Source organism: Melanerpes formicivorus, unplaced genomic scaffold (genome assembly GCF_026170545.1).
Source record: "Melanerpes formicivorus ecotype bairdi unplaced genomic scaffold, bMelFor1.0.p_v2 SCAF_1, whole genome shotgun sequence".
NCBI lineage: Eukaryota > Metazoa > Chordata > Aves > Piciformes > Picidae > Melanerpes > Melanerpes formicivorus.
Window position 1 is genome coordinate 17,633,865 of NW_027142353.1, and position 27,683 is coordinate 17,661,547.

The 27,683-nt window shown below is 38.0% G+C and overlaps 1 protein-coding gene across 9 annotated transcripts in view; it reads left to right on the forward strand.

Annotated features, from left to right (window-relative positions):
• The window catches only part of DOCK9 (dedicator of cytokinesis 9), a 135,224-nt gene extending 108,501 nt beyond the window's left edge, over positions 1–26,723 (forward strand). For 7 of the 9 annotated variants that reach the window (XM_068165429.1, XM_068165736.1, XM_068165811.1 and 4 more), the window contains exons 40-53: positions 1,751–1,888; positions 2,193–2,375; positions 3,004–3,117; positions 3,248–3,463; positions 7,657–7,714; positions 10,235–10,341; positions 14,385–14,507; positions 14,793–14,906; positions 16,419–16,565; positions 18,440–18,650; positions 20,642–20,832; positions 21,873–21,973; positions 22,163–22,301; positions 25,509–26,723. In XM_068165429.1, the coding sequence (XP_068021530.1) occupies positions 1,751–1,888; positions 2,193–2,375; positions 3,004–3,117; positions 3,248–3,463; positions 7,657–7,714; positions 10,235–10,341; positions 14,385–14,507; positions 14,793–14,906; positions 16,419–16,565; positions 18,440–18,650; positions 20,642–20,832; positions 21,873–21,973; positions 22,163–22,301; positions 25,509–25,631 (1,965 nt within the window). In that variant the 3' untranslated portion in view covers positions 25,632–26,723. Of the gene's footprint in view, positions 1–1,750; positions 1,889–2,192; positions 2,376–3,003; positions 3,118–3,247; positions 3,464–7,656; positions 7,715–10,234; positions 10,342–14,384; positions 14,508–14,792; positions 14,913–15,573; positions 15,610–16,418; positions 16,566–18,439; positions 18,651–20,641; positions 20,833–21,872; positions 21,974–22,162; positions 22,302–25,508 lie in introns of all 9 variants that reach the window. The other 2 variants (XM_068165982.1, XM_068166066.1) reach the window with 2 other exon arrangements.
• Positions 26,724–27,683: the final 960 nt, after the last annotated feature.

Consider the following 27,683-nt stretch of genomic DNA (forward strand, 5'->3'; position numbering starts at 1 on the left):
GACATCTGTTCCACATTTGAGAGCAGCATGCTTTGATCTAGAGACAGTCCAGGTCAATGGGCTGAGGACAGTGGTATGAGGTTCAACAAGGCCAGGTTCTATACATGGGTTACCACAGCTGCATACAGCAGGCTTGGGAAAGACTGGCTATAAAGCTGCCCAGCAGAAAATGACCCTGTCAATAGCTGGCTAAATATGAGCCAGCAGTGTACACATGTGGCCAAGATGACCATCAGCATCCTGGCTTGTGTCAGAAATAGTGTGGCCAGAAGGACTAGGGAAGTGATTGTCCCCATGTCCTTGTCACTGGTGAGGCCTCAGATACTGTGTTCAGTTCTGAGCATCCCTCTACAGGAGGGACATTGAGTTGTTGAAGTGAGTCCAAAGAAGGGCAACAAACTGGTGAAGGTTCTGGAGCACAAATATTATGAGGAGCAGCTGAGGGAACTGTTTAGTCTGGAGAAGAGGAGATAGATAACAACCAATAAGGTGAGAGAAAACAGCTTTAGATTGCACCAGGGGAGGTTTAGATTGGACATTAGGAAAAATTCCTTCACTGAAAGATTGTCAAACACTGGAACAGGCTGTCCAGGGAAGCGGTGGAGTCACTCTCTCTGGAGGCAGTTAAAGTACTTACGGGCATGGTTTAGTGGTGACTTAGTAGTGTTGGGTTAATGGATATGGATCTTGAAGGTCTCTTTCAACTAAAGTAAACCCATGTTTCTGAGAGTACAATTCTATGCTGGGCCTTGAGAATCTTAAAAATTTTAAAATTATATCATTTGAGTTCATATTAGCTTAAAACTTATTTGCAGCATAGCATTTGCGTGACATGGAGGAGAAATTTGCAGAGGGGAGTTGCAGAAAATGCAAGACCTAGTAGAATTGCATTGGAGGTCCACTGGATTCAGAGGAAGCAATACTTAGTGTGGTCGTCTCAGTTCTTGACTTCGTGGACTGGATTGAGCAGTCTCTGAAAGCTTTAACCTGTTTCAATGTTTTGTGAGTGGAGACACCTAGTGTCTTATAGGAGCCTAGGGCATGTACTCATAGTTGAAGGACAAAACAGGTCCCCCAAACCAAACAGCAGCTATATGAACTGTTAAAAATTGATTGCACAGCCAATATCTGTGCTAGAGAAACTGGAGGAGATCACATTATTTTAAAAGTCTGTATAGAAGCAGCTGCTGAACATGATCCAGAAATCAAGAGTAACCTTGTGTATTGCATGGCTCAGAATGAGCTTTGAAAGACTGATGCAGGTACAACTCTGAAAAGTAACAAACACCTTTTTCTTTAAGAGGGTTTTCAGTTTTAAGTTTTAGGACAGTAATGAAAGATGGTGAGTGGATGGGAGTTAGGTTTGCAGCTATGTTTTTTCTGAGAGCATTGTAGTAGAAGGTACTGTTCTGAGAAAATTCTGCTGTTTGAGCTGCTAAAGCAGTGTACCAAAGTGTGATAATATTTGGAATGTGCCCTTCAAAGAACTGTTGTTAATAATTGATTTAATCAACAGCTGTTAGAATGAAGTGGGCTTTATAAGTCTATTCAGAAGCCAATGCTTTCTTTATAAGCAAGAATAGTGAAATGTTAGAAATTCAGATATATTTGTATTATGAAATACCTTGGCAATGTAAAACACATTATTTCTTTCTTTTAATATCCTAGTTTTGGATGATCTCTGTATGCTTTAGAATTATATAAATGTATAATTTTACAAAACTCCTAAACTATATCTCTCAATTTAAAGAACCAGTTACTGGCTGATCATGGGCATAATCCACTGATGAAGAAAGTATTTGATGTATACCTCTGTTTCCTTCAAAAGAATCAGTCTGAAACAGCACTGAAAAATGTCTTCATTGCTTTAAGGGCACTTATTTATAAGGTAAGAATTTTTAAATAATTAATCTTCAAGTACTTAGCCAGTTCCTTAGTTAACAATATGCTGTGTGAAAATTTAAGAGCTAAAATCTCAAAGCTGGTGAAAAAGGAGTGGTCTGATCCCAACAACGGAATACTTGTCCTGTGAATTACTGTAAAAATCGCTTCGTGTCATGAACTACTATAGATGTCCAATTTTTTTCTAGGGTTTTGGAATATGAATGTATTTGTAATTTTCCTGACATGCTTATTTTTATCAAGACTGAAGCTAGTTGTGAAGAATAATTTTTCTTTTCTTGTTTCCTCAGTTTCCTTCTACGTTTTACGAAGGTAGAGCTGATATGTGTTCTGCACTGTGCTATGAAATTCTGAAGTATTGTAATTCCAAACTGAGTTCAATTCGAACTGAAGCTTCACAGCTGCTCTACTTCTTAATGAGAAATAATTTTGATTATACAGGGAAGAAGTCTTTTGTTAGGACACATCTGCAAGTTAGTATACTTGTTCCCCTTTTTATTTTTTCGTTGTTGTTAATGCTGTATTTGTAGGTGCACTGTTGCAGGCCAGTGTGTAAAGCCCTGTCAGATAAACACAGAAATTATTTGGGGTTCAAGCAAAGCTGGTACTAGTCTAAGAATAAGAAGGTAAAAGTATGTTCAGTACAAGGAAATACTTAGAAACGATTGGATGGCCCTCCGATTCATAAATATTTTCTGTCAGTAGCAAGTGTTCTGTTTTGCAGATGCTATTTTGATTGTTACATGGCATACCTTGTTGCATCTGAAGAAGAGTGCAGCAACAAGCAAGTAAAAGTCTAAAGCAACAAAAATATATAAACAATTGTGGTTTCTGACAAAGCTGGGAACAATAGTTTACTACTTTTATGACCTCTGGCTAGTTCACCTAGCAGTCGGTCTTAAGAGCAGAGGAGGCACATGCATTAAATTCACACAAGCCTGTTTTGTCTTGCCTGTGTTATTGTATCACTAACTTGGAAAAAAAATCAAGTAGAGTTTTATGCATTTAAAAAGGAGAAAGCTTCCTTTGTGATAGCTTCATAGGTACATCTCAAGGGCATATAATGAAATATGCACTAACAAGATATTTGTTTCTTTGAAGGTTATTATTTCAGTAAGCCAGTTAATCGCTGATGTTGTTGGAATTGGAGGAACTAGATTTCAGCAATCTCTTTCCATCATCAATAATTGTGCCAATAATGACAGAATTATCAAGGTCTGTGCTTATTCTTCTTTCCATACTATAGAGGGATGCTTAAAACTTTCATAGCATCTCCTGCAATTATCTTTCAGCTTTTTATTAGGCAAAGATGAGAAGCAGTCAACCTAACTTTTCTATGTTTCAGCACACTACGTTCCCTTCCGATGTTAAGGATTTAACAAAACGGATTCGTACAGTACTGATGGCTACAGCTCAAATGAAAGAGCATGAGAATGATCCAGAAATGCTTGTAGACCTCCAGTACAGTTTGGCAAAGTCTTATGCTAGTACACCTGAACTAAGGAAGACTTGGTTAGACAGCATGGCAAGGATCCATGTTAAAAATGGAGATCTTTCAGAGGTAAGAAAAAAAATCCAAGTAGTTCTGTCTTCACAGAGCTTAACCTTACTTGAAATGGAATGTACTGGCTAATATAATAAGCTTTTAAAAATAAAAGTTGAATTGTTAGTATCTCAGAATAATGAAGGCTGGAAAAGACCTCTAAGATCATCAAGTCCAACTGTAACACAACTACCATAACTACTAAACTGTATCCTGAAGCACTACACCTACACTCTTCTTGAGCACCTCCGGAGATGGCTGCTCCACCACTTCCTGTGCAGCTTGTTCCAACACCTCCCTACTCTATCAGTAAAGAAGTTTTTCCTAACATCCAATCTAGACCTCCCCTGGCGCAGCTTAAACCCATTTCCTCTCATTTTTATTGCTAGTTATGTGGGAGGAGACCAACACCAGCCTCACTTCAACCTCCTTTCAGGTAGTTGCAGAGAGCACTAAGCCTTCTCTTCTCCAGACTAAACAACCCCAGCCCCCTCAGCTGCTCCTTGTATGTTGCCCTCTGAACCTGTCACCAGCTTGTTGCTCCTCTCTGGACATGCTCTAGGACCTCAGTGTCTTTCTTACACTGTGGCACCCAAAACTGAACAGAGTAGTCAAGCTGTGACCTCACCAGAGCCAAGTACAGGGGCACAATCACTTCCCTACTTCTGGACACAATGTTTTTGATACAGACCAGGATGCCTTTGGATTTCTTGGCTGCCTGGGCACACTGCTGGCTTATGTTCAGATGGCCATTCACCAGCACCCCCAAATCCTTTTCTGCCTTGCTTCTTTTGAGCCATTCTTCCCCAAGCCTGTAGCATTGCTTGGGGTTGTTGTGACCAAAGTGCAGGATCTGGCACTTAGTCTTGTTAAACCTTATCCCACTTGCCTCAGCCCATTGATTTAACCTGTCCAGATCTCTGGAGACCCTTTCTATCCTTAAGGAGATCACCACTCCCACTGAATTTAGTGTCATCTGCAAACTTGGTGAGGATGCCCTTGATCCACCATCCAGATCATTAATAGAGATATTAAACAGAACTTGCCCCAGTACCAAGCCCTGGGGGACACCACTTGTGACCAGCTGCCAGCTGGATTTAACTCCATTTATTGCAACTCTTCTGGGTCTGGTGTTCCAACCAGGTTTTAATCCAATAGTGGATTAATTTCAACAGCTGATAAGTTTTTGCCCTATTCAAGTACATCTGTAAAGCATTTATGATCACTAATGTAAGGTATGTGTTTAACTACTGTAGCTAACATGCTACTAAGGAAGGCTTGGTGCAAACCATGAAAGGCACAGAGCTTCTACTTAAAAATATCTTTGCTAAAACACTTAAAGCCACTCCTTAAATTACTCTCCAGTTGCCTTTCCAGAATTACCTTTATTCTATTCCAGAGTGCTTACTAAAAATATCTTAGCATTCTTAGAATTGACAAATCGCAGTATTTTGGTTGAAGAAAGCAAGCTGTGATTTCACTGTGCTGTTAGAATATTCAGTTCTAGCAAAAAGGAGTCTTGGGAATGGGGATTTTTATGTCTTGATGTAAATGTTTTATCAGGAAATGGAATTAATTTTGTCTCTTTCTGGATTTTTTTTCCATCTGAAAGTTAATCACATTGCATGACATCTCTGAATTTCATAAACATGTCTGTTCAACTTATCATCATGTAAGCAAGTTAAATAGCTCCAACAAAATGTAGCTGTTATTTTACTTGTGTCTTAGTACTAGAATTCTTTTCTCCTGTGTGGCAGCAACACAGAAGGTGTACATACCTCTCTGATATTAGCTTGTATTTTGAAGGAAACAATTTCAGCTGTCTTGGAAAACAAACTCAATCAGCTCTTTTCAGGCCTGATTTTATTTTTTTATTAAGAACTAATAATCTTTGGTACAGCTAGATGGGGACCTCTAATTTGCCAAGCCCAACTCCATATGAAGTAGAATTAGACAGAATTTCTGACACTTAGCTTTTTCCTTCAGTTCCAGTGTCTGTGGTTCTGCAGCCTCCATATGTAAATGTTCAATTGAGGATTACCATTAGAATAACTTTATAAGCATAAACCTTTTTAATAAAAGAATAATCTTGCATTTATTTTATTTTGGTCCTTTCTGTGGAGAAAAATGATGTGTCACCTTTATAAAACATCTCAAAGACCTGAAGCCTACTCTACTTCCTCTTCTTTTTATTCCTGTTTTCCAGACTACACCAATTAAATTCTTTCAAATTTTATTCATAGGTCAGATCTCTTATTTCTTTTGCTTATTTCAAATGGTCTGACATTGGTTGTATTTTTTTGTTTGTTTTGTGTTTTTTTTTTTGCTTGGTTGGAGTTTGTTTGGTTTTTTTGGGGGGGAGGGGTTCTTCCCCCCCCTTTTTTCTTGGTCTGGAACCAAAAAGCAGACAGAACTAGTTAGCAGAAAACACATCCAATGTTGAGAAGAATTATTCAGAGGGCATGAGCACCAGTCCTATGAAGACAGGCTGAAATAATTTGGGCTGTTTTGGCCTGGAGAAGAGAAGCCTCTGGAAAGACCTTATAGCTACATTTTAGTAGAATAGAATAAACCAGGTTGGAAGAGACCTTCAAGATCATCGCGTCTAACCTATCATCCAACACCACCTAATCAACTAACCCATGGCACCAAGCACCCTGTCAAGTCTCCTCCTGAACACCTCCAGTGACGGCGACTCCACCACCTCCCCGGGCAGTCCATTCCAATGGGCAATCACTCTCTCTGTGTAAAACTTCCTCCTGACCTCCAGCCTGAACTTCCCCTGGCGCAGCCTGAGACTGTGTCCTCTTGTTCTGGTGCTGGTTGCCTGGGAGAAGAGACCAACCTCTGCCTGTTTACAACCCCCCTTCAGGTAGTTGTAGAGAGCAATAAGGTCACCCCTGAGTCTCTTCTTCTCCAGGCTAAGCAACCCCAGCTCCCTCAGTCTGTCCTCATAGGGCTTGTGTTCCAAACCCCTCACCAACTTCGTTGCCCTTCTCTGGACTCGTTCCAGCAAGTCAACATCCTTCCTAAACTGAGGGGCCCAGAACTGGACACAGTGCTCGAGGTGTGGCCTAACCAGTGCAGTGTACAGGGGCAGAATGACCTCCCTGCTCCTGCTGGCCACACTGTTCTTAATGCAGGCCAGGATGCCATTGGCCCTCCTGGCCACCTGGGCACACTGCAGGCTCATGTTCATCCTACCATCAACCAGCACCCCCAGGTCCCTCTCTGCCTGGCTGCTCTCCAGCCACTCTGACCCCAGCCTGTAGCTCTGCATGGGGTTGTTGTGGCCGATGTGCAGAACTCGGCACTTGGATGTGTTAAATCTCATGCCTTTGGACTCTGCCCATCTGTCCAGCCTGTCAAGGTCCCTCTGCAGAGCCTCTCTACCCTCCAGCAGATCAACTCCTGCCCCCAGCTTGGTGTCATCAGCAAATTTACTGATGATAGACTCAGTGCCCTCATCCAGATCATCAATAAAGATGTTAAACAGGATGGGGCCCAGCACTGATCCCTGGGGGACTCCACTACTGACTGGAGTATCTGAAGGGGAACTTACAGGAAGGCTTGGGAAGGACTCTGTAGGACAAGGGGCAATGGTTGTAAACTGGAACAGGGTAGATTTAGGTTGAATGTAAGGAGGACGTTCCTCCCAATGAGAGCGGTAAAATACTGGAACAGATTGCCCGGGTGTGTGGTTGAGGTCTCCTGGAGACATTCAAGATCAGCCTCCATGTGGCCTGGGCAGCCCAGTGTAGTGGGAGGTGTCCCTGCTCACTGCAGGAAAGTTGGACAAGATGACTTTTGAGGATCCCTTCCAACCCGATGAAATCTGTGAATTAATAGCTCCTTCGTTTCATGTAACACTTAACATAAGTCCCCAAAAGAGATTTTCCTGCTTTTCTTATACCATGGTTTTCCTGTTATTTTTTAATTTTCACTACCTTTTCATGTGATTTATGACCTGTGGTCTCTTTGCCTACTGCTCCTTAGTGCTCTGGTAAAGAAGGGGTGAATGCTTTTGCACAGCTGTGGGGTTTTTTTGAATAAATGAGATGGAGAATTCTTACAGAATCATAGGACATCTGCAAAGCAGCAAAAAGTAAACCCAAAGAAATTACCTTGGGCTAGGGATTCTCTTGTACCAGCTGTTTGTAGTAGTTCCATTATAACTGTAACTTATGATGTCATTACTGTTTCTGTTTTAGGCAGCAATGTGCTATGTGCATGTAGCAGCACTGGTTGCAGAGTATCTCACACGAAAAGGTATGGCTTTTAAATCTTACTTTTAAGGTTATGTTTTTCTTTACCATTTAGGAAAAGCATTAGTTTCCTGAGGAAGTTGTGGGCATTTGAGCGTTCACCAAGTAAAAAATTCTGACCTGACCAGATAGCATACTCACGTATTTAAGAGTATACCTGCAGTCCAAGGGACAGCATTTCAGATGAAGGTGAAATAAATTGTGAGGGAAGTAAAAAATTTTAATTTTATATCAAAGCTGCTAACAACCAGAATCAGACCCTTTATAAACAAGCTTACCAGTGAATATTCTTGTTGTTCAAGTAGTTTCTCACTGCATATAGGGTAACCTGGTATTGACAGAGAAGTCAAAATAAACGTGTACAAATTTTCAGATGCTGAGGCAATGGTAATAGTGCCCAGAATTCTCCATTGATCTTGGTGTTCTGTGTTAGCAGCTGTCTGTAAAAAGATGTTTCTAATGTCCACTGAGATAGGGTAGAAAACTGCTATTCATATATAGGATGAGGACAGTTCTCAGTCAAGGGTTTGAGAGAATTAGCTTCTATGATGTGACAATTTTAGGCTGTGCCTTTAAGAGTGGGACAATTACTGGAACACTCTGGCTGAATGGTTTTTGGCATTAAAATGAAAGCCACATAAGTCTAAACAAATTTCATTGGTAGATTGGTAGAATGCAACTTCAAATTTTAGTTCAGTTTAAATCTCAGTCGGTTCAGTCTGTCTTTTTCAGTCTGTCTGTTTCAGTCTCTCTGAGCAACAGCTGTGCTGGACAGAGTTGACCTTGAATTAACTGAGCTAACCAGATAAGAAACCAATTCTTGCATACGCTTTGAGCTAACAGAATTTCCTCCTTAATAATTACTTTTTCTCTCTCTAACCCCTTTTTGGGAAAAAAATGGAGGTAGGGGGAGAAGGGGGGTACAGGGAGGGGACTCTCCTGGGTGGAGGAGAGAAAGTTTTGTTCTGTATCATGTTCTTTGCTATATATTTCTGTACATACTGTAAATATTGTATATTGTGTACATATTAATGTGCATTTCATCCTACTTGTAAATATAGCTCTTACCCATTTTGCTCCTCTGACTGAGTTAGCTGTGGTTTCTTTGGGGGTGGGGGAGAACTGAACTTTCTCTCACCACCACATATGACTTCTACTAAGAAAAACAGGTCTGTAGAAGAAAATTTCAGAGATCTAGAGGGTAGTGGCTCAGTTGGTAGTGAATAAGACCCTTAATGGGAAGGTTGTGAGTTCAAGCCTGAAGTGGGCAGTAGTGTCCTCCCTACTCTAGTCATGAGGTCTGTGGTGACAGGTTGGACTCGATGATCTTTGAGGTCTCTTCCAACCTTGGTGATACTGAATACTATTAAGAGTGATTCTGATGCTGAGCTAGTGTTTTGTTTTTGTAGGCAGACAAGTTCATGTTTTCAACTTTTTAGCTTTGTGTTTGCATCACCATTCAAATGAAGCAAAGTCATAGGCTATCTGCCCCAATGATTTCAGAACCTTCTCTGAGACCAAATCTGAAATTAAGTTGCTTGTCAAAGTTAATATATCGTCTTGGAAGCCTGGTAACGAACTGATAAGTGCTGATAATCTGTATGAATTTGCAGTTCCTTTGGATCAACTGCTGCTTTATTCTACTGTCACAGAGCCAGTTGAGGTTCTGCCTGTGGTATTTCCAGGAATGACACAAATCCAGGCATTTGAGGCAATTAATTCAGTAAAACCTTTGGTCATACTCCCACCACCTGAGCAGAAAGAATCTTTATAGTAATGAGCTGTGAAATCAGTAGGTGGAAGTCCTCATGCTTCTGTATTATTTTGTGATTGCTCTTGAGGCTTTAATTCATGTAGATTTTGGCAAAAAATCCTGATTTCTTTACAATCCATTTTAATAAGAGAGAGCTAAACAAAATGGTTAAAGGAGGTAGGCTTCATGTCAGAAGGGTCTAAACCCCATTTTTGCTACATACTTCAGTAAAGGAAATAAAGATTGCTGTGAGGAGTTTCTTGCTTGTAGACTGGCTTTCTGTATCTACAGCTAAATCTGGTTTGCCGTTCTTTGATCATCCTCTGTGGTTGGTATTAGTCCATTCATGTTATTCAGACCAGGAAAGCTGATGAGTCAGGGCCTGCTTGTGTACACAGTTACAACATGACTTCATGCCAGTTTAATTAAATACTGTAAAAGTAACCTTGATTTTCTTAGACTTAGGGTGGGGTAGATTAGACACAGGTTTGAGATAAAATTGGAAGATTCAGACACTACTTATTTTGGTAGGTAAGAGTCTGGATATTAAGATATGCGAGTTATTTATTTATTTGTTTTAAAACCTATTTATACTTACACAGTACTGTGAGCTCTCATATTTTAATCATGCAGTGAGAGGCTGAATTTTTAATTTTTAAAATGTATTAATTGGTAAGTATATTTCAATGTGGTGTCTGCCTTGTCCAGCATCACAAAATTACTTAATGTTATCCTGGTGGAAAAAGGTCTGCTTTTCTTTTCCAATGACAGGGATGTTCAAGCAAGGCTGTACTGCTTTCAGAGTAATCACACCTAATATAGATGAAGAAGCCTCAATGATGGAGGATGTTGGCATGCAAGATGTTCACTTCAATGAAGTAAGTAAACATTAAGAGTGTTAGAATTGATGCACATTGAAGCATTGTTTTTCCAAGTTTTGTGTTTCAGTCTGGAGGTTGGCTAATATGATGGCTATTGTAGTTATTTTCATGGCTGTTGTTCTTATCCTAAAGCTGAAATAAAAAACTTCTATGAGCTGTCCCAGCTTTAGAGAATTTACACATACTAAAGCACTAGCACAACTCAACACCACTATTTGAATTAAAGTAATCAACATGGGTTTTTAAGCTAGTTGACAGGATGAACAATAATGTGGTTTATTTAATACAGTTTACAAGATCTGTGGTTTTTAAAACTGGCTTTGATTTAGACTATTACTACACCAGCAATCTTGAAAATGTATTCACTGCTCTTTGCTGGTTTTAGTTTTGTTTCCTGTAATGACAATGAAAGTAGTTTTTACTAACACCAGACTTGTGTCAGTGTGGAGTTTTTCCTAGTTTAGGTTTTATTCCTCATGTCTTTGCTGATTTATCTGTGTTGGCTCTACAGTGAATTTTGCTGTCAAGGCCTATAAGGAAAGATTACTCATAATCTTGCTTGTGAATGGCTATGTCCACATTATACATATTTGCCAGTATAGGTGGGGAAGGAAGGGACACACCACTGCTTGTGGTAGCCGTGTTGGGAAAAAAATCCCTGATGTGTAAGCATTGCTGTACAACACAAAAATACTGTTCTCTTTTAGTTTGTGTATGGCAAATATGTGTGACAAAATTACTTGTCTGTGCAAACTGTGACTATATTAACAAGTTTAGGAGGAACAGGTGAAAGACATAGTGGTTTAAACCATAGGGGAGCCCCAGCATACTTGGGTTTTTTCTCCTACATCCTGATATTGCTTTGCTCTGTATTTTTAAAACAGAATTTTTTGATTTGCCATTTTGCTGGGGAGACAGGAGTTGGAATTATTTGAAATGAGATAAATAATGCTTTCTTTCCAAAGACACTCAACAACAGATTGCCCTGTTTTTAAATTTATGTGTTGCATTCCTTAAGTCAATGTAGTGGGTTGAGAGAGAAGGCCTAGGTCACAGTCACTCATTCTCCTCATCCGGCACAGAATGCAGCTTACTCAAAGCAAAATACGAGCTGCTCTGCATGAGTAGAGTTGGGTTTCTAGTGACTACTGCTGATGGAAACTTGTTAGAAATTCGAAGTGTATATCTGACAAACCATGTGTCCGATCTAAAGTCTTTTTTTTTTCTATTTTTTTTAATTGGAATGTCTTTATTCTCTTTCTCATTATTCAGTCCCTGCAAAAAGAATATCCTACATTTTCTGGGTCATTGAACTCTATGCAGTATTTCCATGAATGGAAGTAAGCCAAGAGTGAAATTATAAGCCTGTGGAGCTTGCACAAGGATCAAACCTTGCCAAATTTCATTTTTCCTTTCATGCAACCCTTTTAAAACTTAACTGTATAGTACTCTGATTAAATACTGAAAAAAGTTACAGTATTTCTCATAACTTCTTATAGTTCACTCCAGAAAAGTAATAATAGGGAAGAACTACTTAGGTGATGACCAGTATTTTTCAGAAGTACTTCCAAACAGGCAGGGTGCTTCCTTAATGTGTCCTTTCGTGTGAAAAACTGCTTTAATCTAAGAAAGAAAACCTGTATGACAGGTCAGTTGAATACAGAAATCAGAAACTGTGCTTTACTACCACTGAGCAAAGTGCTTCTCTGATGGCAATTCTTCTTATGTGATAACAAGAGTCATGTGGAATTTCTTTTTAAAAACTTGGAATTGCTAGCTACTTTAGTGTTAAACCTCCAAAAGAGTGACTACAAGTATGAGGGGTCAGGGAGGATCCCTCCATATTTCTGAAAGGGGAAAAATGTCTTTTATATTCCTATGTTTATATAAAATCATCCTAATTAAGTGAAACTTAATCTTAAGACTTTATATAGTATCTCGTTTTGTTAAATGAAACTTTTTTTTATTCTCAGTTTCATTCTTATTTTAAAACAATTCTCTGTCAAGCCAGGGTTACCCTCAAAGTTCTACAAAGACAAGTGCAGAGCCTTCATCTGCAAAAAAAACCCCAAAACAAACAAACAAAAAAACCACAACAACCACCCAGTGCCTCAGAACAGGCTGGGGATAGTCTGGCTGGGCAGCAGCTCTGCAGAATGTCCTGGGAGTTCTAGTGGACAAGAAATGGAATGGGAATCATCAGTGTAGGCTCATGGCAACAAAGGCTGACTGCATGTGGGCTGTATTCAAATGACAATAGAGTCAAGAAGTGGAGGGAAGTGGGTTTTCTCCTTTCTACTTGGTATTTGTTGTGCCCAGTCTATAATCTTGTGTCCAGCACTGCCCCTCCAAAGTCAAGAGAAGTACCAAGAAACTGGAAAAAACATCCGGCTCCTAATGTGGTTAGTGGAAGATCAGACTCTTCTGAGAGGTGTGCCATAAAAGAGGTTACAAAGGAAATTCTGACTGAGTCAGAAAAAACCTCTTTCCATGAGAATGGATATGCCCTGAGACAGGTGCCCCTGAAATGTGCCCTTTTCCTCCCTCCCATCAGCTTTCCCTCATGAAGGTTTGGGGGTTTTGTATTTTTTCCTCTGTGCCAAAAAAAAAAAAAATTCTGCTGCTTTGCTGCATTTGGATGCCCTCTGGTGTCTGAATTAGGACATAGAATGTGGTGTCATAGAATAGTGGTGGGACAATCCTTGTGGTCCAGCAGTGACACTGGTCTTTCAGTTCTTGCCACCAGGTTACCGAGGATGGAGATACTGGTGTCTCTGTACAGCCCCTCATAGTCTCTTTTGGCTCTCATTATTGAAGTTGGCTTTTCTTAGTGATGTCTTTTTGTGGTCTCAGTCCACAACCAAAGAGAGGAGGCAAACAGAGCAGCATTGGGTCCTCTCTAAGGGCAAAAGGAGTTATTTCCAGCTTCTGTTTTCACCACTGTGATGCAAGAATGGTACCTGAAGGTCTCAAGAAGTAGAAATGCCATGTCCTTCTGATACCTCTGTCTGAGACTTTGATTCTCTTGGAGATTCTTGGAACTCTTTGAAGATGCCCAAGATGTGTAAGAGGATGTGGAAGGGAATGAGCTTCTTTACAGTAATTCTGTCACACTCAAGCCATGACCAAGTATAGGACAGCTTTGTCACAGGAGCTATAAGCTGTTCCATAGTATCTGTAAAATTATCCATTGTAACTGACTTAACGGAGTTAGCAAAGTCATTTTAAATTTATGAAAACTAGACCAAAATCATAATGCTATCTTAGTTTCATTATGCTTATTGAAGAAATTAAATCCATGGAAAATAAAAAATTACCACAAACTGAAGGAAGGGACTTTATGATGTAAATGCTGTAATGCAAATTGTGTGCTTTCATTCTACATAGAGATAAGCATAGTTCTTGTTTAACCTTAACTGTCTTTTTGCTACAAGGACACAACAAAGCCAAGGTGGTTTTTCTTCTTGTGACTCTCTTTTAACCCTTCAGGATTTTTCAGCTTCTCAAAATGCTCTTGCATGTATTTTCATGCAAGACCAAGTATACCACATTTCACTGTTGTGCCTTGATAATTCTGAGTACAGATTTTGGTATTTTATCTTTTTGTTTCATGTCTGTTGTAATTTGCTTGACCCATAGCTGTCAAATGTTTCTATAACTGCCTTTTAAAAATAATCTATGTAAAACCAAAAAAAGCAACAAGGAAATCACATTTTGAAAACAAAAATAGGGCAAGGTAAGACAGGGGTCTGAAGGTCAGACCTTGGGTCCTCACACAAGTGTCATTTGCAGACTTCAAGGGTTAGAAGTATCTTTAAAAAATGCTCTTTGTGATAAAAACAAAGGGTACGTGTGTGCACTCAGCCTGTTCTGTTGTCTTCTTCTTGTAAACAATTTTTGATTGCCACAATAACTGAAATTACTATTTGTAGACGATTTTAGTTTGGGGCAAGATGTACCATTCTGTGGCAAAGAACTTTGTTACAATGATTTGCTTTGCTTCTCACAAGTATTGAATTGGTTTACTTTTTCAAATCTAGGATGTGCTGATGGAATTGTTGGAGCAGTGCGCTGATGGACTGTGGAAGGCAGAACGCTATGAGCTCATTGCTGACATATATAAACTCATCATTCCCATTTATGAGAAACGGAGAGATTTTGAGGTACTCAGTTCATCATAAGTAAATTTGAATAAGGAAAAAAAACCCTACTTTTTCTGGTCTAACTACATGACACATTGGACATCATAGAACAAGAGTTTTAATAGTGCAGCTGAAACATGAATTTCTTTAAATATAAATAATTAACTATTAATATTGCACATTGTCATTCTGATACAAGTGCTAGACCTATTACTACTGCTCAGTAAAACATAATTCATTGTTGTTTGCAGACAGGAAATTTCTGTATTATTCTTTTACCCCATGATTGTTTTCTTTTCTGTTTAGAGGCTTGCTCATCTATATGACACTCTTCATCGAGCATACAGTAAAGTAACAGAAGTTATGCATACAGGAAAAAGACTGCTGGGAACTTACTTCAGGGTAGCATTCTTTGGACAGGTGAGTGTTATTTAACTTCCATTTGTCTGCTCTGTGGAGTAAGAAAAACCTGAATTTATTTTACAAGGTGTACTATTCATCATCTATATTGATACCTTGACACAAAAAGTTCAAGAAATGTCTTCTGGAAGAAATAATTAAATGCCATCAATAAATGAGTTCAAAACATTTGTCGGTTCCAGTACAATTCTTCCTTATTTTCCTCAGTAAATTTTTTGCCTTTTGTTTTTCTTTTTCTTCTTTTATTTACTACCTTAAGGCAGCGGTAAGTGCCCTATAATGTCAGCTCTTAGCAATGTATTGACTTAATGTCTGTAGTGCTACAGTGTGGTTTGCAAGGCTGCTTCTTAGATGGGTATGCATTCATGGCCATTGCAATTAAAAAAATAACATTAAGTTCCATTTAGTGGACAAATCACTCTTTTCTTTGCCATCAGTATTGCATGCTTCCAACAGAAGTTCTGGCTGTGCATTAGACAGCTTCACGTCCTCTATCTAATGTATGTCTAGACTGCATATGTATTAGTATGGTATCACGCAATATAGCGTAATACACTTCCTACTTGCATAGCCCAGTTGCTAGTTGTTCAGCTGAGCATGGAGAATTGTACAATACCCTGAGCAGTATAACTTTACATGTATTCTGTTGTCTTTTATAACTTTATAGCAATACCAGTTTACAGACAGTGAAACAGATGTTGAGGTAATTACAGTGACCGTTCACAAAGCAAGCAATGCAGTAAATACTACTGCATTTTGCCTTAGTTTGATGTGGGTATTTTTGTCAATCTAGCCTGTGTTTATACATGATATGTTGTGCTTTTCTATTTTGTCTGTTTCATTTATGACAAAAATATTTATTTTCCTGGTTTCAAACATGAACTCTGACATGGCTTGTTGTTTTAAACCAAGGACCTGTTTCACTTCCCATGTACTGCCTACTGCATTTAGTTACGGTTTTAAAACAAATGCTTCCTGTAATAAAACCAAAGAAATATATGCCAAGATAGTAAAACAGAAAATTGAGATTTTAATTTTAATTCACATTCTGGATTTTTTTTTTAAAAATTACTACACAAAAAAAATTTTCTCATTATTATGTAAATCATTACCAAAATACTTACTTTTGGATCAGATAGTCCTAGTGGGCAGCAAGATTTCTGTTTTGGCAAGTGAAACAGTGCTGAAAGTTCACTTTTAAATAAAAGTGAAGAGAAGTTATCTCAAAGGCTTGGCATACCACATAACTGAAAATAAACCTTTACAAATTTAACTGTATGTTTTCATTATCTTTTATTCACTCTGTAGTAGATAATTACTGTTTTTTTTTATTTTCTTTTATTCTCTTAGGAAGCTTTTTAACTTAGATTTTATTTTCTCTTGTTTATGTTTGCTTGAATCCTGATGTTAAATGTTTGTTTGCTTTGAACCACACACATTATGTTTGTCTTAATCATTGCCTTGGGTGATAGGAGTTTTGTTCAAAATTCTGATTACTTTGTTTTTTCACAGGGATTCTTTGAGGATGAAGATGGAAAGGAATATATTTACAAAGAGCCCAAACTCACCCCTCTCTCAGAAATTTCCCAAAGACTCCAAAAACTCTACTCTGACAAATTTGGATCTGAAAATGTCAAAATGATTCAAGATTCTGGCAAAGTATGATCTTTGTTCTCTGTAAAATATTCTAATGTATTACTTCTACTAATCCACTTGATGTACTGTAGGATTGCTCTCTGTTACTCATTTGGCACACAGTCATATGTGTATAAAAGCTCTATGCGTGCCTTGAAAGGCATGGGAGAAATGCAGTCTCCTATTAAGTTTTAGCTCTAAGAGCAACCAAAAAGCTTAATTCCCGTAGTGTTACCTCTCAAAATAATAATTGTATTTTAGAAAAAAATTGGATTATGATTATATTCTGTGTTCACTGGAGCCTACATTTCTTGCCATTTCATGCACAGTCATTCTTTGGAACTTTTTCCTTTGTTTACACTCAGAGTACAGAGTCCAGACTTTCTTTGGAAGTAACTAACAGACTTCTCCTGTGAGAAATGCACCACATGCAAATAGCATTTTAATTCTGTATCTTTTTTTCTTTTTATCCTTTGTCTTTGAGTCTGCTCAATTTTAAGAGTGCTTATCCTGTATGGAAAAAAAAAAATGATCACACAAAGTGATGTGGTTAAATCTAGGTTTGTCACAGGAAATAGTTTCTTTTGCAATTGAAGGCCCCAAAGCTGGTGATCTGAAGAGGGCTTCAGTAGTTCGTACACTGAGAAGAACACACACTGCACAAGGCTCCCTTCTGGATTCCTTTCATTCCTCTTTTCAGCCAAACCTTTCTTTGGTTTCAGACTTTATGATAATTTTCTGTTGTTATTATTATTTCCTGTCTCTTGTGTTCCTTGATTCTCCCACTAAGTTCACAGAGTTCTGTGCTTCTTGGTTTGAAAATGCAGCAATGGTGAGCTCTTCAGTATTGGAACATTAAAAAGAGAGGAGGCTTTATGCAAGGGCTAGATTTCATGCTGTGGGAAGCAAGAGATTTGTATTGTAATTTCAGTTTTTCACAGCTCTTCCAGTTTACTCTCCTGAATTCTTTACAATTAACTATAATGTGTTTGTCAGCATTTGTAGGGAAAATTTTCTGTCAGCTGTATGAAAATGAGTGACTTAAGGTCTTTTAAAAAATACCAGAATATAATTAAAAATAATAATCAGGCACTATGTTCCAATAAAAATGGATAATTTACCTTGTTGAGTTTCCCACTTATAGAAGTGTCTCAGACAGGCAATATGAGTATTTGGTATGGGACTAAAATGGTGGGCAAGAACTTTCAGAAAGATGCAGAGGTGCCTTTTTTACCCCATGGTTGGGGGAATTTACGAAACCTGTAAGTCCTTGGTCTATTTAAAGACCTTATTGGGCAAAGGAGGCCTTATCTATTGGCACTGGAAAATAACTGCTGATTTTACCAAATTAGAGGTGTTCTGCTCCATGAGGTTCTCGCTCAAGCAGATCTAAAACCAGAATTGACTAAATAGTGAAGCCTTTTAATGTGCTCTGCTCCCACCCATGTATCCTTTGGGACCCTTGTAGGGTGTCAGAGTTGAGATGGGCAGATTGGGAGAAATGCCTTTTCAAGGCAATGTCTGAACTGTGTAGGGCTTTAATTTTTTTAAACATTTTTTTAATCAATAGCAATTTTGGGTCTCCAATATACTGTCCTACCAGCTGTCACAGAGGACAAATAGTTGTTTCTGGGGTTTTTGTGTCTTTGAGTGTTAATCACAGAACATTAGAAAAACACAAACCCTTTGAGTGTTAATCACAGAACATTAGAAAAACCCAAACCCTTACTGTGTTGTAATGCATCTAGCTGTGTGGTCTTCCTCATAGTTAGAAACAGAATGCCAGGAAGCCCTGTGAGAACAGAAGCATTTTCAGTAATTTCTGAAAGTTGTGTGACTAGAATGAAATCCACATTATTCACAATGAAGCTATTTTATTTTCTTGTCATGTTTTTAAGGTAAACCCTAAGGATTTAGATTCAAAATATGCATATATTCAAGTTACACATGTAGTTCCTTACTTTGAAGAAAAAGAGTTACAAGAAAGAAAAACAGATTTTGAAAGGACTCATAACATTCGTCGCTTTATGTTTGAGATGCCTTTTACTCAAGCTGGTAAAAGACAAGGAGGAGTAGAAGAACAATGTAAGCGACGGACAATTCTTACAGGTACTGATTGAATGGAAATTTCCTTTTAAAGAAAACTGCTCCTTTGAGTTTTGTACTTAATTCTCAATACTACGTTTTTCTATATGTTGTGTACTTTGTCAGAAAAAAATCATTTGGAAGATGTCACATATGGCTGCTGGAGGTGACAAGAATTGCGAAGTATACCAAAATACCATTAGACAAAACAACCTTGAAAACAATGCTAAAAAATATGATTATGCACTTCTAAACCATAGAATGGCCTGAGTTGGAAGGGACCTCCAATGTACATCTAGTCCAACGCCCCCTGCCGTCAGCAGAGACATCCTCCTGTCTCAAGAGGACAGTCTCAAGTTGTGCCGGTGGGGTTTAGGCTGGAGGTTAGGAAGAAATTCTTCCCGGAAAGAGTGATTGGCCATTGGAATGTGCTGCCCAGGGAGGTGGTGGAGTCACGATCACTGGCAGTGTTTAAGAGCCTGGATGAGGCACTTAGTGCCATGGTTCAGTTGCTTAGATGGTGTTGGGTTATAGGTTGGACTCGATGATCTCAAAGGTCTCTTCCAACCTGGTTAACTCTGTATTCTGTGTTCCACTACATCAGCCCATCCAGAGCCTTGTCCAGCCTGTCCTTGAACTACAGGGATGGGGCCTCAACTACCTCCCTGGGCAACCTGTTGCAGTGTTCCACCACAAGTTCTCACAGTGCAGAACTTGTTCTAACAGCCAATCTAAATCCTCTCCTCTCTAATTTCAAACCATATGTGTATCAGTGTGTGGATTTTTTCATCCCTAAGAATTGGAAAAAGAGTATCACAATTTCCTAATTACTCCTAAATGATTTGGAGGTTTTTTGGGTTTAATTTTTGTTTGGGTTTTTTGTGGGTTGTGTTGTTGGTTTTTTTTTTTGGTTGTTTGGGGGTTCTTGTTTGTTTTTTGTAGTACTGGAATGCCTTTATGTCCCCCTTTGCCCTTCCCTGTGCTCACTCTTCTTGCTAAAAACCAGAAAAGAATGGTGGTATTATGCTTGCTGATCTCAGTACGGAATTTTTCGGTCATCTTTCAGCCTTTGGACATGTAAGATGCAGCATTGGTTCTCTTGGCTAAAAGCACTAAAAAAGCCTGAAGAGCGGGTTCTGCTTTGATTTCCAGCCTTTGTTCCATTGTAAATTTGGTCTAATCACTGTGGTTTGGTTTCTCATTTGTTAGCTTTAAAAGGGAGAGACAGTGCTCATCTGTCTTCCTTTTGGCTCAAACTTCAAAGAGGTTTAGTTCACTGATCAAAAACATTTTATTACACTTCTAAGGGAGTTGTGGTATATTTGGAAATGTTTCAGTACAAGGTGTAAAGCTGAAGTTGTGCTTTGACTGGAAGCATTAATTCAGATGCTCTAATTCTGTTTCTCTGTGGGGTTTTCCATTTCACTTAAAGTTCTTTACAGGTATCAGCTAAAATATTTTTCATATTTTTAGCACAAACTAGGTTTTTCAGATTGATTTCTTGAAGGGATAATACTCAAGTTTTTGTTTGGTTTTTTTTCCCCCTTGTACTTCAAGAATTGTGACTCCAACTTTCCTTGCTTTTAGTAAAAAACTTACATTGACTCTTAAGTGTGAACTTCTGTATTACTGTCTTAATGTGGTGATAAAAACTACTTAATTAACTTTATAATGTCAGTTGTCCATAGCTAATACTTTTGAAGAAATAAAAAATACAGCTGTACTGTTTTTCATTCTTCTCCTCTTTTGAGATATGTGTATGATAAGCAATTCATTTTAAAGTTCTCATATGAATTAATTTCCAGTGTCTTTTCTGGCTTATCATCAGTAGCAATAATGCTGTAAGACATGTAAAGCTATACATATTCATATTTTCTTTTCCTATACACCTGCTAGTATTTCAGTATTTTGAAATTGGGCAACTAATTCTGCTAATTAGATTTTTAGCATGAAATTCTATCAAAATTAATCTTATTCAAAAATTTCTTTCCATGTTAAACTTTCTCTGTCCATAGCTATACATTGTTTCCCATATGTGAAGAAGCGTATTCCAGTAATGTACCAACACCATACTGATTTAAACCCAATTGAAGTAGCCATTGATGAAATGAGTAAAAAAGTTGCAGAACTCAGGCAGCTTTGCTCATCAGCTGAAGTGGATATGATCAAATTGCAGCTGAAGCTACAAGGAAGTGTCAGTGTTCAGGTAAGACCATATCCTTTGCTATTCAGCTTTTTTCCTTGCTCCTGTCCCTAAAAAGTGTTACTTAAGTAGACATTTTGTCAATAATTTCCCATTCTGTATATTCAAGAATGTCCTGTTGGCAGTTATTTCCAGAATGGGAAAAAAGATTTTGGTGTAACTGGCAAACTGCTATGAAGTAGTGACTTCCCATTTAAGAATGAATGAACCTATTTTCCCTAGGTGTAGGTCTGCTCACAGTAGGTTCAACAGAGTCATTATTGCATCTGTGTTTTGGTAAGATCCCTGGGGAGATGAAGAGGGATCACCAGTATGTAGGAAAAGGGTAGTAGTAGAAAATTTCACTGTGCAATATTTCATTTCACCTAAGCCAAGCAAAAACTGAATGTGTAAAGAAACCATCAGATTCACCAAAAGAGGGTGCATAAAGCAGTTGTAATGTGTATAAATCAATGAGGTAAGAGCCTTAATGCAACAACAAAAGTGCTGCTCTGTTGTTTTTAACTGATTCAAACAAACGGACCAGTAAGTACAGTCATCTGAAATGACCTGGTGTCATGTTGAAGAGAAAAAAAGCCATAACCTAAACCGTGGTTCCAGAATCAGCAAGCTGTCAAGGGAGAGCCTCTTACTCTTGATATAAAAGAATAGCAGGGGTGAGTCAGAAGTCATTAAACCCACTTTTCATGTAGCTGTCATAATATCACTAATTGTTTCAGAGCTTTCAGCTTACAAGAACGTTTTCAAGAGATAAGCAGACAAAACAGTAGTAGTTTTAGCCCATTTTATCATACTAATAAACTGGAGATGACAAATAGGCACTATCAGCAGTTATTTTGCTGCATCATCGAAGTGGCTTCTTTATGCCAGGACAGGCTCATACAGAGTGCTCTCCTGCTCTCATGTCCCTGCTCCAATAGTCTTCTTTTTTTTTGAAATTGTTGTGTTCTGCTATGCAAAGGAAATCAGACACCTGTGGTACCTCTTACTGCAAGGGCAATATGTCAGAGAACTGACTATTTTGTCATTCTTGTTCTTTTCAGGTTAATGCTGGGCCATTAGCATATGCAAGAGCTTTCTTAGATGACACAAACACCAAAAGATATCCAGACAATAAAGTAAAGCTATTAAAGGAAGTTTTTAGGTATGTTTTGGGGGGAAAAAATAACAATTGACTTAAGATACCAGTTGGGGTGGGGGGGAGGGGGGATATTAAAGACTTTTATAATGCTCTCACTAGATTAAAAACATACTTTAAGCTGGCATTTTGGATGGATTGTTTGGCTTTTGTATTCCTGATTGAGTGTTTTTTAAATTATTTTATCTAAATTAGGCAATTTGTTGAAGCTTGTGGGCATGCTCTGGGTGTAAATGAACGACTTATAAAGGAAGATCAGTTGGAGTATCAAGAAGAAATGAAGGCAAACTACAGAGAAATGGCAAAAGAGCTTTCAGAAATAATGCATGAACAAGTATGTGCTGAAATTAAATTATACATACCAGCATTCAGAATGTAGCTGTCATGTGAACCCACTAGGAAATGTGTATGTAATGCTTTACACAAAAGGATTTTCTTTCATTTTTTTTTTTGTTTCTATTGGAATCATGATCCTGCTTTGGCAGGGGGCTTGGACTTGATCTCCAGTGGTCGCTTCCAACTTTTAATATTCTGAGATTCTGTGATTCATGATTTTTTTTTCTCTTTGTGCATTTTCTGCAGATGCTTTCTTTGCTTTCAGAATTAAGTCTTCCTTGTTAAGAAAGTAAAGCTGGTTTGCACCAGCCTGAATTTCTATAGGAAAGGAAAACTCAAATTCAGTGACCTGTATATATGTGTCACTCACGCATCTCATTTGTGTCTCTAATCAGTACTTCCTGGTAACTGCAGGGGGATTTGATCTGCAAGCTTAGCCCTTTAGATTTTTTGAAGTATAAGCATTTACTTTTGCAATGAAGAGCTAAACATCTTTAAAGAGGCACTTGAACATATTTTCTTGAGGGGAATCCACTACCAACAGGATGTAGGGTATGAAAGAAGAAAAACTGTAACTCCTGTGGCTGTGGAGTGAGATGTAGGGCATTTTATCTGGGGTCTATGTTAGGAATGTCTCCTGACTTCAGACCAAGGGTGGACAGGAAGGGCTGAAGATTCATGCTTGATCTCTGCCTTCTTGTCATCCTTGTTCACCATATTCATCACTTCAGGCTCCTTTCTTTCATCTACTCTTATTTGTATCATCTTTCCTAAATGCATAGAGTAGCCATAGTTCTTAACTAGACTTGGGTTTCTTGCCTACAAGAAATACCTGAGTTTTCTGATGGTATTTTGCCTTACAAATAGAAAAATCTACAACACTTCCTTAAATGTGTGACCATAAATAGCAACATTTCTTAGTCTAGGAGCCACTGCATCCTAATCTGGGCAACCAGTTGATACAAAGAGGAGCTTCAAGTTTCTCTTGTCCCAATAAAAACTACAGACTTCGGTCAGGAAAAATAAAACCTGAGACCTGCCTGAGGCATTCAGTCTAGCTGACATCTAAACACTCTGTTAACCTTCCAGCTTCTTTTCAGGATTGCTCCCTTAGATGTACAATGACTTTACCCATTTAGTATTTTTTGACATCTTTAAATTATTATCCAAGAGCTGCTTGCTCATAAAGCTAGTCATCTTGCTGTTGTAACAGCTTATCCATAGGCTAAGAAAGATTTGCCTTTGTTATAGCCTTGTTTTGATGATATCCACAACTTGCATGACAATTGTTTTTTGGTTTTTTTTGTTCAAAAATGTGTTAAGTGTTTCCAGTTCACTTCACACACTTTCTTATTCTCCATTATTTCCTGATGGGGTTTTCTCAGATACTCTTATCAGCCACTCAGTGCTATGATGTAATTATGGTGGTGAATCACAGAATCACCAAGGTTAGAAGAGACCTCAAAGATCATCAAGTCCAACCTGGCACCACAGATCCCATGACTAAACCATGGCACCAAGTGCCACATCCAGTCCCCTCTTGAACACCTTCAGGGATGGTGACTCCACCACCTCCCTGAGCAGCCCATTCCAATAGCAAACAACTCTTTCAGTGAAGAACTTTCTCCTCACCTCGAGCCTAAGCATAAGAATACAGTAAAGCACTGAAGCTTTATTTTCATTCTCTTATTCTCTTGTTATACTATCCCAGGGAAAAGCTTATCTCAAAGTAACTTTTTTTTAACCACCAGTGGCAGAAAATACTGTGAAACAAGGTTTGTATGGAGTGATCCCATTCTGCCAAAATGTTGTTGCAGGGTTTTTTTAAAGAAAAAAGCAATGCTTTTCAGATAGATGTGTGGCTAAAAATAGTTTTGAAAGCTTCTGGAACAGGGGTAAAAATTGCTTAGCTGACAGAAATAGGGGAGTTTGACTGTATTTTAGTGTGATGTATTGAAAGGCAGAAAAGGGTTTAGCAGGAGGGTTTTAGGAAGGAAGATAACTGACTAGTCAATTGATTAAGATGTGAGGTACATGGGAGAATTAACTGTACAGAAGATCCTTCAGAAAAGAGGAAAAAGTAAAAGTGTATAATGACAGTTTGTACACAAAAGTATTTTGAACTCAGTGCAAGATATATATGTTCTAAAAATGCTCAGGTATGGGAGTTTCGAAAACTTGACAGAACGTAAGGCCTGAAGCTTCAAGAGTAGATCACATCCTCTGAAAGTAAACAAAGAGAAAAAGGTGCAAACAACTGATACCTGTAAGGCAGCGGACAGAATACAGAGCCACAGCACTGTCTGCAGTAATATGTACAATCAGCCTACCACGGTGTTCTTTGTATACAAATACAAATATAATTAGTTGCAAGTAATCAAAACATGCTGTGTTGTGGGTTTGGGTTTTGTTTCGTGGGGGATTTTTTTTATTGTTGTTTTGTGTGTGTGTTTTAATTAGATTGATCGCTCCCCTGAAGGCTCATGAGGCTCTTTGAAATCTTTAAGGGTCGTTACGTGCCTGCCTTTTGCTGTATTTGGAAAAAGAGCTTCTCACAATGTTTGTTTTGATGTCATTGAAGAAACTACTAGCTGTCATGATAATGTGGGGTTTAAACAAGGGCAAAAACTCTTATGAAAAATACAGAAAATTGTCTTAACAGATTGTTTTTCCCCCCCCTTTTTTTCCCCCTTTGCTGCTTGCCAATGTGATCAGATGGGATGGTAATTAGTTTTCTTTACTTCTGCTCTCAGTTTGTCTAACCTTTGTAGCATTCCTTTTTTCCAGTATTTCTAATCATAGCATCAGTAAACTTATAGCTGTTAAAAAGGAATTTTGGTAAGAAATGCTCAAATCATACCTTTAAGTCAAAAAACAAAAAAAAAGAAGGGCAAAAATCAAGGATGTAGTTATGAAATTGCTCTTGAAAGTTAAGAGGAGCAATGAGAGAAGCTATCCAAACTTCCTCCAGAGAGGACCTTGTAATACCTAAATTAGGAGAACTGGTGATGAAGAAATAACTACTGCTCTCCTGAATCTGGTAGAGGATGACTGACAAGATTAAATATCCTCCAAAAAAGTAGTGTGTAGTTGAGAGTACTGGAAAATTGAGTGGGGAAGCAGCACTATTGAAATTGGTTAGCTGCTTTAAGAATGCTTGTGTCATCTTGTAACATCTTGGTAAATGAATGTTTTCCATTTTAAGATTACTCCTGTTGAAGAAAAGGCCGGTGTTATGCCTAACTCGCTACATATTTTCAACGCCATTAGTGGAACTCCAACAAGCACAACAGTTCATGGGTTGCCCAGTTCTTCTTCAGTCGCATGATTGTTTTGTAAAGGAAAGTATATTTGCTTTTTTCAAAGTCTGTGGATTTGCTTTGTTGTGTGCAAACTCAGGATGATTTTGAAGCTAAATGTTGGGCACGTGCAAGCTGCGTCATTCACACGAGTTTCTGAGCACACTTAGCAGTTACTGGTCATAGTCTAATTTTAGAGTAAGGGAGACACATGTATTTTCTAATCTTGCTGGTAACATATAGAAGTATCCACAATGTAATTGCAGAAGTACATGTTGGAAAATTATGAAGTTGAAGTTAATTTCTCTTTTTCGTTAGAAAGTAATGTTAAAATGAATTGCACATTACAGAGAAGTGTTGTGGGATGTCATTTTCCAGACCTGTAACATTCGCCTGTTCTTTTTGTGTATGGCACATAGAGATTGATTTGAAGTACAAGAACTATTTTGGGGCTAGACAGAGACACTAGTTTTTTGGGTTTTAATGGAACTGACAATAGTAGGTTTTGTACCTTTTGGCAGATTGTTGTGCTTTATTTTATACCTTGTTGCATTTTGGAGGTATGTGAGCTTAGGTCTTATTAAACGACTAAATACAACCAAAGGTCTGTATTAATGAACACCGAGTTATACTAAAATATCAATAGTAGAAAACTGCTCTGTACATATTGTTTGTTAATACAGTCCATACAGTCTGTACATAAATGTATTACATTTCTAAGCATTTTTTTAATATTCATACCAGCTCTTACCCTTCTGCTTTCAGTTTATTGTGAAAATTTGATCATTCCAAGTATATGCAGACTTTACAGTCCATTTATAAATAAGTGCAATATAAAGATGTATACAGTCTTTGCTATGTTAAGTTTATATGCAGTTAGTAAAAGAGAAAAACATTTTTGCCAAAGCAATGGAGTATGTAATTGGTGGTCATGGTTACTGTGGTAAATGGTGGTATAATTTAAAGTTGTTTCCATTTTCTTGTTCTTTTAAGACATTAATTGAGTAATTTTATATTTGGGGGAAATAAAGTTTTTTAATTTTATTTAACTGGAAGCACTGTCCTGTAATTAAACATTCTGTACTACATCTGTATTAAAAGGAAAAAAGTAGTTACTTTTCTCACTGTGTGCTCTGGTTTTTATTTTAGATAAATAAATCTCCCCCCTAAGGCTGGGGAAAGATGAAAACTTGGTCAAAAAAAAAAAAAGTAAGTTTTTTTTGTGCTTAAGGCTGAGATGAGATGCACACACTTGATTTCATATTTCTTGTCAATAAAGGAAATTTAGTTTGTTAGTTAAGACTTAGGTTTTGAATCCATCACATGTAACTCAAGTAGCATCCTACAGTAAGTAAAGGTTGTTGCAAATATAGCTAATGTTAGGAAGTCTGTAAAACTTTTCAGCACATGACAGTAGAAACAAGTTTACTGCACTTTCCTGTAGTGTAGTGTGAAACTCCTGTGTTACTGCTGCTCATCAAAGGTTTTTCCAAAGCAGCTCATCCTGGCAGTAAAATGTTGAGTAACTGATTATGGTTTTTTTTCCCCAGTTATCTTTCTGGAGCAAAATTCCTATTTGTTTAATTTTACTTAAAAAACAAACAAACAAACGGCAGACAAAACACAAAGCAAACGAACCAACACACACACAAAACCCAACACTAACACCCCCCCAAAAAAATAAAAACAAACAAAAAAATCACAAAACCCCCACACACAACAGCAAAACACCCCAAAATGGAAAACAAAACCAGAGGTAAATACTACTGGAGAGTAAACCCCTAATGCTGCCTTAAGAAACAGTGCCCTTTCTCCTTCTCTAGCCTTTATGCCTTCACTTTTTTGTTTGTGGAAATGGGTACAGGAGTACTTTATCTGTCAAATTCTCTCTCAAATATCTCAAAAGATATTTCATTATTAGGAGATAACATCCTGGGTTGTTTTGCTATTCAGGAAGATTTCTACGTCACTATATTAATAGAAATTATGTACATCATAGTGGCTGCTTGCTATTATACCACTTTTTCTAACTCCCTCTTTGCCCTGGGAGTGAAACCAACAATTTCTTGCAGTGATACGTG